The sequence below is a fragment of the Calliphora vicina genome, chromosome 1 (genome assembly GCF_958450345.1).
Source record: "Calliphora vicina chromosome 1, idCalVici1.1, whole genome shotgun sequence".
In the NCBI taxonomy this organism is placed as follows: domain Eukaryota; kingdom Metazoa; phylum Arthropoda; class Insecta; order Diptera; family Calliphoridae; genus Calliphora; species Calliphora vicina.
In genome coordinates, this window is record NC_088780.1 from 109,591,723 (window position 1) to 109,604,708 (window position 12,986).

The 12,986-nt window shown below is 27.4% G+C and overlaps 1 protein-coding gene across 2 annotated transcripts in view; it reads left to right on the forward strand.

Moving 5' to 3' along the window:
* Window positions 1–12,986, forward strand: part of cv-c (crossveinless c) — a 224,741-nt gene that overhangs the window by 197,160 nt on the left and 14,595 nt on the right. For both annotated transcript variants that reach the window (XM_065515477.1, XM_065515478.1), the window contains one exon: window positions 7,843–7,914. In XM_065515477.1, coding sequence (XP_065371549.1) covers window positions 7,843–7,914 — 72 coding nt within the window. The remainder of the gene's footprint in view (window positions 1–7,842; window positions 7,915–12,986) is intronic.

The window sequence follows — 12,986 nt, forward strand, 5'->3', positions numbered from 1 at the left end:
TACCCTAATTAAAAGAGCAAAAACATTTTTCTTGTAAAATTTTAATAATTTATATTTTTGAGTGATTTTCGGAAGTGGGCCTTATATGGGGGCTATGAACAATTATGGACCGATCACCATGAAATTAGGTCGTATGATTTATGTCTATATGAAAGTTTACTATGTTGAATTTTGTGAGTATACCAACATTTTGAAGCGATTTATGCACGTTAAAGTGATTTTCGGAAGCCGGTCTATATGGGAACTATGACTAATTATAGACCGATCGTAACAAAATTTGGTGACATGAATTTCGTATATATAAAACTTATTTGGAGCGAAATTTGTGTAGATACCTATATAACTTAAACATTTATGATCGATAAAGTCCAATTTCGGAAGGGGGCTAGGTGAAATAATGGACCGATTTCAGCCAGTTTCAATAGGCTTGGTCCTTGGGCCGAAAAAATATTATGTACCAAATTTGATTGAATATCTTCAAAATTGCGACCTGTAATCTGCGCAAAAGGTTTACATGGACAGCCAGCCAGCCAGCCAGCCAGCCAGCCAACCAGACGGACGGACGGACATCGTTTAATCGACTCAGAAAGTGATTCTAAGGCGATCGGTATACCTTAAGGTGGGTGTTAGACTAATATTTTTGGGCGTTACAAACATCTGCACAAACGTATAATACCCTCCCCACTATGGTGGTGTAGGGTATAAAAAATAAAATTTGTATTAAAAATTTAAATACAATTTGATGTAAAATATAATAAAATATGCAAAAATATGTCCCAACAAATCGATCCCATAATTAATTAGTTTTTATGGTATTTGGAAGTTCGAAAAAAAAGGTTTTGCATATTAATTCTCCCCCTATTCATTAGTTTTTGCCTTAACCACAAGTGTATACAATGTGTCTTTGTTTGTTTAATTGCAAGTACTTTAATTAAAATTAAGATTACTTAACACATCGCCTTGTAGGCGGCAAAGAACATACTCAAGTAGAATGTGTTTACTATGTTATTCTTTATCAACTAATAACCGGCACGTGTAACTTTTTTTGCTAATCAAAATACCAAGAATACTAAACTTAAAAGATTTTTTTTCATAGTAATAGAAAATCCCTAAAAGCCTTGGAAAGTATTTTTTTGCTGGATAGTCCTATCACCAACATACTAATACATCAAGAATTATAAAAAAAATATGCTTATGGTTTGTTTATATTTCGAAGTCCATGTAGTTGTAGTGTAGACTGAAAAGTATATAAGAATCAGAGTATCGTAATTTTCATGATACTATAGATCAGTTCACAGCCTATGCTGTATTGTTGTACAGTTGTAAAGCAAAAATATTTTTAAACTAAATTTGTGAAAACAAAAACAAAGCAATTGAAAAATTATAAAAAAAAATATCATATTCAAAATTACCGTAGTACGCCCGCGACCCATTTGATACTTTTAAACAGTTTTTGGGTCTATCACACATTAAACAATGAACATGGTTCTTGGTTTTATAGTTGTTGAAGAACTTTAGTCGCAGTTCTATTGGTACTACTAATGTATAATGCTCAACAACTTTAAACAAATTTGTTCAGTTTTGTTTATATATAACCCTACTCATATTCCCATAGACTCAGAATGATTCTTTGGTTTCGTTTAATTTCGCCGCATTGAAAATAAAAGACTTTAACCTATTTAAGTATTAATAAAAGCTAAAGTTGTGTAAATATGGAAAATTCTTTACATAGAAACTTTGCTTATAACAGGTTTTTCTATTGAAAAATTTGTGTATACCAGTTTTTTAATGGAAAATGTTGTGAATAATTGTTTTTATATAGAAAACTTTATATGTATGTAACATACATAGAGAATAGACATAGAGCGGAAACTCTCCTGTCAAAGACCTAACTCAGTTGTCAGAAACCAAAGTTGTTCAATAAATGGTTAACAACCATATGTTTCAACATAAGTTCTCATGGTTGTGTTAACCATTTTCTGACAATCTGAAAACCGTGTACACGTAGCTTTAGTAGAAAAACCTATGTGAAAACAAAAACAACACTCGTATGTGTGATAATTTTGAGTAATTTTTTTGTTTGCGGTTTTTTTCTAGTTTGCGCTCTATGTTTCTCTATGGTAACATATTTTAATATCGAAAATGTTGTGTATAACTATTTTTTCTATGGAAAATTGCTAGTAAATATAAGATTTTTTTATAGAAAAAGAGATGATTAAATCTAGATGTATGAGAGAAGAATCATTGCAGGCAACCAACTTTCGTGTTATTAAGCCACTTTTAAGGACTGTAACATATTGATTGTAAATACTTACAGAATACTTATATATTTGATTAACGGTATGCCGACGGTATGTAGTAATCATTACAAAATAGCTAATCAGTAATGATATGACCTTACCAAATTTGTACGGCGTACCTATTGGGTGAAAGGGAGAGATCTCATTAATAAACTACATTTCCTTTTTAAATTTCTTTTCGGTTTGCTTTTCACTCATTTTATATAATAAATTTTTGTCTCACGACGACAGGATTTCTTTTTGAAGAAATTAAGCTTAGTTTTCAAAATTGAAAGTAAAATCCAATTAATATCGAAATTTACTCTGAAAACACTACAACTAAGTTGCTATCATACAGAGATTTTAAAAGTTTGTTTATAAATTAAATGTTTATAACAAAATTATAAATTTATTTTCAACAACAAAACAACACTTCTAAGCAATTTTACTGAATTGAAGTTAACAGTTTGTAGAGTATGTATAGAAAGGGGTCAACTATAAAAATAATTACAGAACAAATAACAAACATTTTTCTTTCGATTTTTCCAAACATAGAAAATATATAGGGCAAATGATTTTTCTCATGCATACATACATATTTATCTAGCAAATGAACTCATATAATCGATTTGTAATACAAAACAAACAGCACAACTAAAGTATCTAATATCTATAGTAAGTGTTTATATAAGTTCGAGTGTATGTGTAGAAAAATATAATAGAATCTTTGTATTATTTTATTTAGATTCTAGGCAAACTGACAAACTCATAGGCTCTCGGTAATGGTGACAATGATGTTGATGTTAAAGGTGGTTTGTATGTTTATGGTTAGAAAAGAGAAATTAAATGCTTTAAAAAATATATTTTAAAATACAAAGACTCTGCTAAAATACTAAAACATTTAGTGTAAATGCTAGAACTAAAAGGTTACGGATCTACATTTAAATATGTGAAAAACAACGCACTCATACTTGGCTAATAATGAATATCACATGCACTCACTATCACTGTAACAAATTTACCTTTACCTACATAAATATATATGTGCATTTGTGTATAAAGTTTTAAATATTTTATATACTAAATACAAAAACAACCTGTTGTTTTGTTTAACCCATAACCATCCGCTTTTAGAAATAATGTTTAATGGAACGTGTCATGAAAAAAAGTAACTCCTTTCATCTGCTTAAATGAAATTTGATTCATTTTATGTTGTTGAATGAACATATTTTTAAAATTTTGTAAAATATACTTATACCTTATAAATAACACGGTGCTACGAAGGAAAAAAACTTGGAAAACGACCTAGCGTGGGTTATAGGTCTTGTCGAGTACATTCGAACATGTGTCAAAAAATTTCAGAAACACCCTCAAAATCAGATGTCATTCTGAAAAAACCGTTCGTCAACTTATCGATTTGTAACTCAGTCAGTCTCTGTCTGACGTGCAGTCTTTGATACATTTGTAAGTCATAAGTTTGTTTTTGTTAAGAATGTCTAAAGGAAAAACAAAATTTATCAACTTTTTTGATTTTAGTCGCTTTTCATTGCTTATTTTGATATGGAAATTTAGTTCTTAACAAACCATCGTTTTAATTATTCAAATCGGATGAAAATTGTAAAAATTATTCAACTTTTCATTAACACCTTTTTTAGTATTTTTTCCCCCAGCCCATATAAATAAAAAAACAAAAAACTATAAAAAAAAATTTTGTACAATTTTTAATTTACAGGGTAAATTTTGTGGAACTTTTTTTCGAAAAAGTTTAATAACTTTTGCAAGTATAAACCGATTTTAATAAGTAATATCTCATTTTTGTCTATATAAAATTGTCTTTAAAAAACTTTGCAAAGAAAAATAGGTTTTCATAGAAAAAAATTAAAATAACTATTGTTGAATTTGAAAAATTACGAAAATAAATAAAAATGAAAGCGAAACTATATATAAAAACTTACACAACTTCTAGGAATATAGATTTTGTACATACATTTTATGAGAGCTTAATTCTTTACCTAACTTCAATTGTTTAACATTTTGAGATCGGTCTAAAAATGTGTGAGTTAGAGGTACTAAAGTTTTACGACCTACCCTAAAACAGTTTTTTCTAAATATCTCAAAATTTTGAGGGTGTTCCAAAGTCTTTGAAAACGGTTTTAGTATGTCCTCACCTAGGCCTACAAACTCCATTAGGTGGCTTTTCAAGTTCTGACAAAAAGTGTCATTTTGTAGCAGAGTGTAATTTAGAAATAATGAATAATTAATTTACTAAAGAATTAGTTACTCAATTTAAACCCCGAATTAATGAACGACATAAAAAAGTTCTTAATACGTTTATATTGTATTTGAATTCAGGATCATGTCCAACTAGCTCAAATTTTTTAAAGCATAGCTTCAAAACGGAAACTAAAGGGTTTGCTAGTCAATTGTTTTGTAGATTGTTCGGGAGTTAATCTGATCAGAATATTTCTGTTGAAAATTTAATGATGGACTTTGTTTTCGAATGTTTTTTAACATTATCAATACTTGAATAGTTAACATTAACGTTATTTTTTGTTTATCTTTAACAATAAAATATTAAAAAACCGACATCAAACTTCATTCATTACTTTTTTAAAAAATTTAAATTATTCGAATAATTCGAATAATTTTAAACAAGTTAAAATCTCTTATTCGTATTATTCGTTTTATTCGCACCAGAGAAAAATCGAATAATTTGAATACCATAATTAGAACCTTAGTTATGCACCAAAATGTGAGACGATGTGATATATACAATTTTGCAAATATTACTCCCATGATAAAAGGACAAGCTCTATTGAAAATGGTAAGAATATGTATGATTTCTCCTCATTTAAATCTCTTTCCGGAATATGGATCTATGGTATAAAAATTCATATAGAATAGCAGTATCCACACAAAATTCAGCAAAACAAAGTTTCACTTATCAATAAAACAGAAAACGATTTTAGGTTTGGATCGGTTCATATTTGACCATGCTCCCATATAAAGTCCATAATTACTCAAATATTACAAATATCGTAGTCAGTTTCAAATTCTTCATCAATAATCTTCATGTACACAAAACTGGTCATAATTTTATGAATATCGGCCCATAATCCACATAGTACCTACCACTTCCGAACAACAAAATTTTACATAGATTATGAGGTTGTATGCAGATATCATACTACTGTATTTTATGACGATCACTCCATATTTAATTGTCCATAGCTCCCACATTAGATCCCCTTGGGGGTGGGTATATAAGATTTGGCACAGTTGAATATAACAATCTTGCTTGTTTAAATTATGTACTCCTGTTTAAAAATTTCACAAAAATATTCCCTGTTATTTGAAAATGATGGAACATTAAGTAATATATATAAGAAAATGTTTGTAGTATTCGGACATTTTTTTTTATTTTGAACATCTTTCCTGTAAACAATTTCATCTTTTTGAAGGGGTTAAGTAAACAAAGCCAAACATCGGTTGTATGTATAAAGGCATCACATACGAGTAGATATTGTGTATTTGTAAATAAACAACTTGTTATAGATAAAAATTAATCAATTGAGAAAATGTCTTTCTAAAATAGAATATTTTCCCTTTTGTAATAAGCTGACTGGTTACCAACTACATACATATATATATATAAATAAAAAAGGACATCTATCTGCTCTAATACACTCTTATATTTTTATACTTACATCCACACACACAATTATGTCTCTATTGAATGAATATATTTTTAACTAAGGCAAATTCATTCATACATTGATTAAAAATCAATAAAAAGATACAAAGCACTGAAAACTTTATCAATATGTTTTAGAGCAGCAAGTTTTTTTACTTGTATGAACTCGTGTAAAAGAAATATGCATATGTAAATCTTATAATAAATTTATTGGCCTTTTTAAAGCATAAAAAATATGTCTGTATATTTAAGTATAACTCTTAGAAAAACCAAAATCCTTGCTTTCATGTGTTACCAGCCAAATAACGAATCATACCCTTGAATAAATTTATAGAAAATAAAGGAAATTAAATGCCAATAACTTATTTTTTCCCCATTGATTTTGTTGCCAGGCAATAGACAAAAAATTCTATTTGACAAAAATGTAATTTTCTAAAAGATTTGAAATGTAAATTGATTGTTACATCATTATAAAAGTGTTGCTGTTCTACGAATTAAATGAATTGGATTGTGGTAGGAAAAGCATAATGAGTTCTGAGGGTAGGGTAATTGGTTATAGAAACAAGGAACAGATTTGTCTGGGTTTATATTTATTTCAATGTTACCGATTTTACCTTTACTCTAAATTTGTTTATAGACAAATTGTGCGGCAAATGGAATTTTTTTAGTGGCTTATGGAATCTCTTTTATTTTTGGAAATAATTAAATTTTTGGGTTTTTTAATTTAATGTGTGTCAACTGTGATTAGTCTCTTCTGCCATTTAAGCAGAAATGTTGCATAATTAGGAATATAATACATTATTATGAGAGTAATTTTAATTTAAGGAGATGCTAAAATGAAAGAAACTTTTTTTCAGACATTCTTACACAACTTAGTGAGGGTGTTCACCATTTACTGTAAGATTTTCAAAATCACATATTTTTGTCAAAACATCTTACTGCTAGTTAAAACTGTTGCTGAATTAACAGTTTTTGCTTCGTATTCACCCAGCTGTCGTGGGTAATCGAGATTGCGAATACCATTGGTGTGGCTATTGTAGTTTTTGTCTAATTATTCGTATTATGAAGTTATAAGTACAATAACTATAAATTTAGTTTTTTCAATTACAAAGGTATACAAGAAAGATGAAGAAAATAATAGAAAGATTTTAGTGTAAATCATGGAAAATTGCGGAAAATGCGAAATGTTGTATTATTACTCTAAAGTTTGTCTGTTGTGAATTGAGCAAATGTATATTTAAGTAGATTTACACACACACAAAATACATAACCGAAACGATTTAGATTTATTTAGAATGTTTATCATGATCCTAAGCAGGTTGGTATTAAAAATCAATCGATTTGGTTTAGGTGCTAAAAGGTTATAAAGAATAACATTTACTGGATGAATGGTAAAATAAAGTAAAATTTTATGAATGTTGAGAATAGCAACTATTTGTTATATTTAAAGGGTATTTAAGATTCGATACAGCCGATTATAGTATTCTATCTTGTTCTTTTTTATACAATTACTTCAATATTGTATATTTTTTTGTTATAAACTTCCAAATAACTTTATTAACAATGTTAATGAACTTGTGTCGAGCTTATAAGGATGTATATTCACTCATTCCTACTAAATACGTACAGTCATTAAATTTTTGTATGAAACAAACCGCCACACACACCAGTAATATATTAAAAAAGACTTTTGTCAATAACAATAAAATTCAATTCAAATGTAATTTTATTTATTGAGTGAGTCGTTTATAAAAGTAGATATAACTTTAGTAATTTTTTTTTAATAAATACTCTGAACAACACTTTATTATTTATGATCAAATAGTTTTTTCAATAAATATTTTTATATTTTTTTTCGTATTTTTACAGAAATTGAAGCCGTTGAAGCGTGTAAATGGCTTAGAGCTGCAGGCTTTCCACAGTATGCACAAATGTATGAAGGTAAGTTGACACAAATAAATTTTAAATTAAAAATAAAAAAAAACAAGTAGCAAAACAAAAATGATCGGTGACTATAGAAAATGTATGGGTGAATATATAAATTTATTTATGACTCAATTACTATTAAACGAGTACTCAAAGCTTTTCGTGAGTTATGAATTCTAGAACTTTAAACTGCTTCAGAGCTTTAAGCTGACATAATGCAAAATTTTAGGAAAAAAACGGAAAAGCTTGAACAAAAGCTTTCTAAAAAATTGCGTTTATCTTGTTTTTAGTAACTCCCATGTTGTTATTATGACACAATTATCAAAAAAAAACCGAACAATTTTGTAATTGATGGACCAGTATTAATACACAATGACTGAATGACAGACTAACTGTTAACTGTTGTTAAACTTGTCTCTTATATTTTCCACTGACAAATGTTTCCAAAATATAATTCAGTTATATGTAGTATTTCTTTTTAACTTTTTAACTTTATTACTGTTTTCTTGTTAAACACATTGTCATAAAAGGAACTTTATGATTTTTTTTTGTATGCGAGTATGTTATTTTCATTCGTTTAACATTTTACTTGGACAGCTGGACTTTCACTTTCATTCGTCAAAATCATTTGTCGCAAATCTTCAAGCAATAAACATTTTAAATAGTCATATTACCAAAAATCATCATCATATTATTTACTGACAAAAAAGATTTAGGCGGGCCTTTTTTATGATTTAACGATTTAAAAAGAAGTATATAAATTTTGAAATGGAAATAATTTTATGGCAAAATACAGTGGAAGAGGAAACAAGTTATAGCCTTTGCTACAAATTGTTAACAATATTTCAGTAATGTAAAGTTAAGTTCAATTTATTTTCTTAAAATTTTCATTATAATATTTAATTTTAATTTTTTTTTTTTTTTGGCTATTTTACTTCCTTTGTAAATCATCAATTTATTTTTAATTTAATACTTTTATTTTTTAATTATGAAATTTATTTTGTTATTTCCTTTACACCCACTTATTTACTTATTAGCTTTTAAGTGTTCTTATTGTGTCCAAAAAAGAAAAGTGTACTTGTTCTTTTAATTAACATTAACCTACTTTTACATATTTTCCTTTGGCCAAAAAACAAAAACTACGTCAATTGTTTGTGTGCATGCATTTATTATATTTTGACCATATTTTATTGATAATATTGAGAACAAAATCTTCAAAAAGTCACGCTCTAGTTTACGTATTTTCTTGGGAATAAATTGTTTTCATTTGTTATTGATAAATTATGTTAAAGACTTTAATTGTACAACAGTAATATGCGATTAATTAAATACATAATTTATTTATTTGGCAGGGATGTGTGTACGTTTTAAAAAGCTTGCATTTTCACTTGCAGCCTTAAAAGGTACCAAATGATGATTACAGAAATTTGTATATATTTGTTGAAATGTCAACAGGTCGTCGATTCTGGTTCTGTGAAACGGTGAAATGAAAAGTTTTTTCATATTTTCATAGAGTTTCTGATTCTCGTTTAGTGAACAAATTATAAATAAATTCAAATGTTTTCATAAGAACAAAATAAATTGAAAGAACGAGAATCGCAATTTGTGTAATTGTAAAATGATAATACGAAAAGTTCATATGAAAACGAATATGAAAAGTTTTTTTCATTTCACCGTTTCACAGAACCAGAATTGACCACCAGGACTGGATTAGTAATAACAATAAAATTATGCAAGAAACAGCTATTTTTGAAACTAAAAAGTGCTTTGTACAAAAAGTACATTTTTCATAAATGGTATTAATTAAATTGGTTTATTGAACATATTGAACGTTGTTTAAGACATATTTAGCAAGAAAGTACTTTTTACAAAAAAGGTATTTTTTTAAAAAACTTTTTTTATTTCTTACACAGGGCAACAAAATCGGAAAAATTTACATAACCTTTAATCTGTTTATATATTACGTTTTAATCGGCTCAGTAGTTTCGGAGTTATAATAACAAATTTAACCAAAAATATATTTTTTATATGAAAATAGCAAATTTTTGTGTTTTAAAAAACTTATGAAAAATCGAAAACGGCAGAAGTTGTTCTGGTTTATTACTTCGTCGCATGACATGTATAGGAACAAAATGAGATATCGTAGATAAAAATCGATTGATTGTCTTCGAATATATTCAATTAAGTGAAGTCGCTCATTATCACAAAATTTAACATTTTTGTTTGATATACATAAAATTGAGCAATTAATGTTCTTCTTTCGATTGATTGCATTTTGAAAACACTTTCCCCATGCTATGTACACATTTTCACATATATATTGCGTTATAATCGGAAAATATAAAATTTTTTTGTTTAAAAAAAATTTTGGAAAATCGAAAAAGGCAGAAATTGTTCAGATTTATTGCTTTATCGCAAAGCCACGTGTAATGGGAACAAAATGAGATATCTATCATAAAAATCGATTCACTTAATTGAATTAAGTGAATTTTCAGAAAATTTAAAAAAACTTACTTTTTAATAAAGTACTTTTAGAAAAGCACTTTTTCTAAAAGAAACATTAAAACAACTATTTGTTAAAGTTTCCTTTTTTAAAATGAAATTTGTTAAAGATATACTTTTGTAGTTTTTTTGTAAATATACCCTTTTCAAAAGGTACTTTTTCAAATAAAAATATACTTTTTTCAAAGATATACGTTTTCAAAAGTAACATAAAGAAGGTATTTCTTCAAAAGTTACTGTTTAAAATGATAGCGGTTGTTTTTAGAAATTTTATTTAAAACGAACGTTTTTAAAAAGGTACTTTTTATAAGTAAATTTTTTAAAACGATACTTTTAATTGAAGTTAGAAAATAACTGTCATCGTGTGGCGTTTATAAAAAAATGTTGGTGCAGTAGGCCTGTACACAAAAGTATGACACAGTCAGGAAGTTGCTTCAAATCCTTATATGGATAAAGGTGAAAAATAATCAGCTGATACATATTATTGCACAACTTTTATATTTATACCTTTTTACCAAATAACAAATTCTTATTTATTTCATCTTTAACAATATCTAGCAAGAAATCTTAAAACTTGTATTTGGACCTTTTATTAAACCCTTTAAAATTCTTATTTAATTTTAATGAAATTGATATCCAGATCATCATTCGCATTATCATCACCTTCTTAACGAGCGAACAAACAATTTTAAAATGCAAATAAAAACACACGACCCTTTTGTCTAACTCTCTACCATTTTTTCAGGAAAAAAACAAGAAGAGACTCTTGTTTTTTTCACCGTAGAACATGCGCGTACAATGCCAATACGAAAAGATTAAAGATCTGGCAGCCAAAAAAAATCGAAAATACATACAAAACATCGAACTTCTTAAATTTCTAAGAACAGTTTAAGCCCTGTAAAAAAGGTGAAGATTTTTGTGGCATGTGCTTAAAAGCGTGTTTATTTTAAGAAACAAAACAGAGTTTAAAGACCTTTTTCAAAACAAAACAGACAATCAAGAGAAAAGGGGTTAAAAGGACGATTACGTAAAGAAAAGAACTTTAATTATTCTGGAGTTTATTTTTAAAGAGAAGTAAAGAAAAAAATCTTTATACTTTTGTAAGGAGTGTCATTTGACATTATGTAGGTATATGTTATTGTGGTGGAGATCATAAACAAAAAAATCTGTGCACATATCCAACATGAACCAAACATCATCATTGTTCATTGATAATGTTGGTGTAAGCCTTCCAAAAATGTTTTTGGTGATATGACGACGACGACCGTCTCTGTCTGCCACGATTTTATGCCTGAAGTCTTTATAGATTGATTAAATACGGCAAATTGCAAACACACAACATTAGATTAAAGCTTAAAGAAACAGAAATTTACTTGATTTCCTTTATTTTTTGGTTAAAGCTTTAAAGCCAGTTTCAATCTGCTAAGATATTTTGGAATTCATTTCAATGCGTGCACAAAGTTTTAAAGTTCTTTGACTCCAGTAAACGATATTATTTTTATTCTTTAAATCATTTCGAAAAGAAAAAACACATGAACATGAATTATATACTTTTTGTGTACAATGTTAAAAGTGAATCTGCATTTAAAGACCAAAAAATTGTTTTTAACTCTCATATTTTTAGCTTTTTTTTGCTTTATACAAGTTTTAAAGAAATTAAAAGTTTTTTTATAGTATCAATATACACTGCTAATAAATGAAGTTAAATTTAGTGCAGTTTCGTTATTTTTTAAAGAAAAAAACATCAGCCGCCATAAATAATTTTGTTTTCAAATAATAACCTTATGATTTAACAAATAAATAATAAGTACACTTATAAAAAATTGGGATAATTGTTAAAATATCCCAAAAAAATTTATGTTATTCGAATTTTCGAAATCGATTTGACATGTACATATTTTTAAACCACTTTTCAGGAGAGCAAAAAGGAGAGCCCATAATCTTCTGTTATAACTTGGGAATCATTAAAACATCTACTCCTACCAAAATAAAAATTAAGTTTTGTTGTAAATATTTTGTTAGAGTATCTGACAAAAGCTCTATTTGGAAAGAACTACACCGGTGTCTCAAATGAGTCAAAGAGTTAACTCTCATAATCGGCCTATCGCTCAGCAAAGACACAAAAGATAGTTAGTTAATAGCATAATAAATAGTTCTTTTTTACCCCAGAGTACTAAAAATGAAGTTGTTTTTTTATTTTCATTAGAAAAATTTGTATACACCAAATTTTCTATGGAATAAACTGTTACACACAAAATTCTCTATAGAATTAAATTTTATATACAAATAAGTCTATAGAAAAAACTGTCACATATAAATGTTTCTATAGAAAAAAACTGTTATACTCAACTGTTATAAAAAATGTTTCTATAGAAAAACTGTTATACACAACTTTTCCTATATTAAAAACTGTTACACACAAATTTTTTTATAATTTAAGAGTATCAAATTAGTCACAGGAGTACCGCAGTACATTTCAACAGGAAATTGTATCAAAAAAGTACGATCCTATTAACTTTTCCATCCCTAATATCAATTAATTATACAAATTAGCCAATTCAGTCAAATTGCCAAATTTAAAAGTA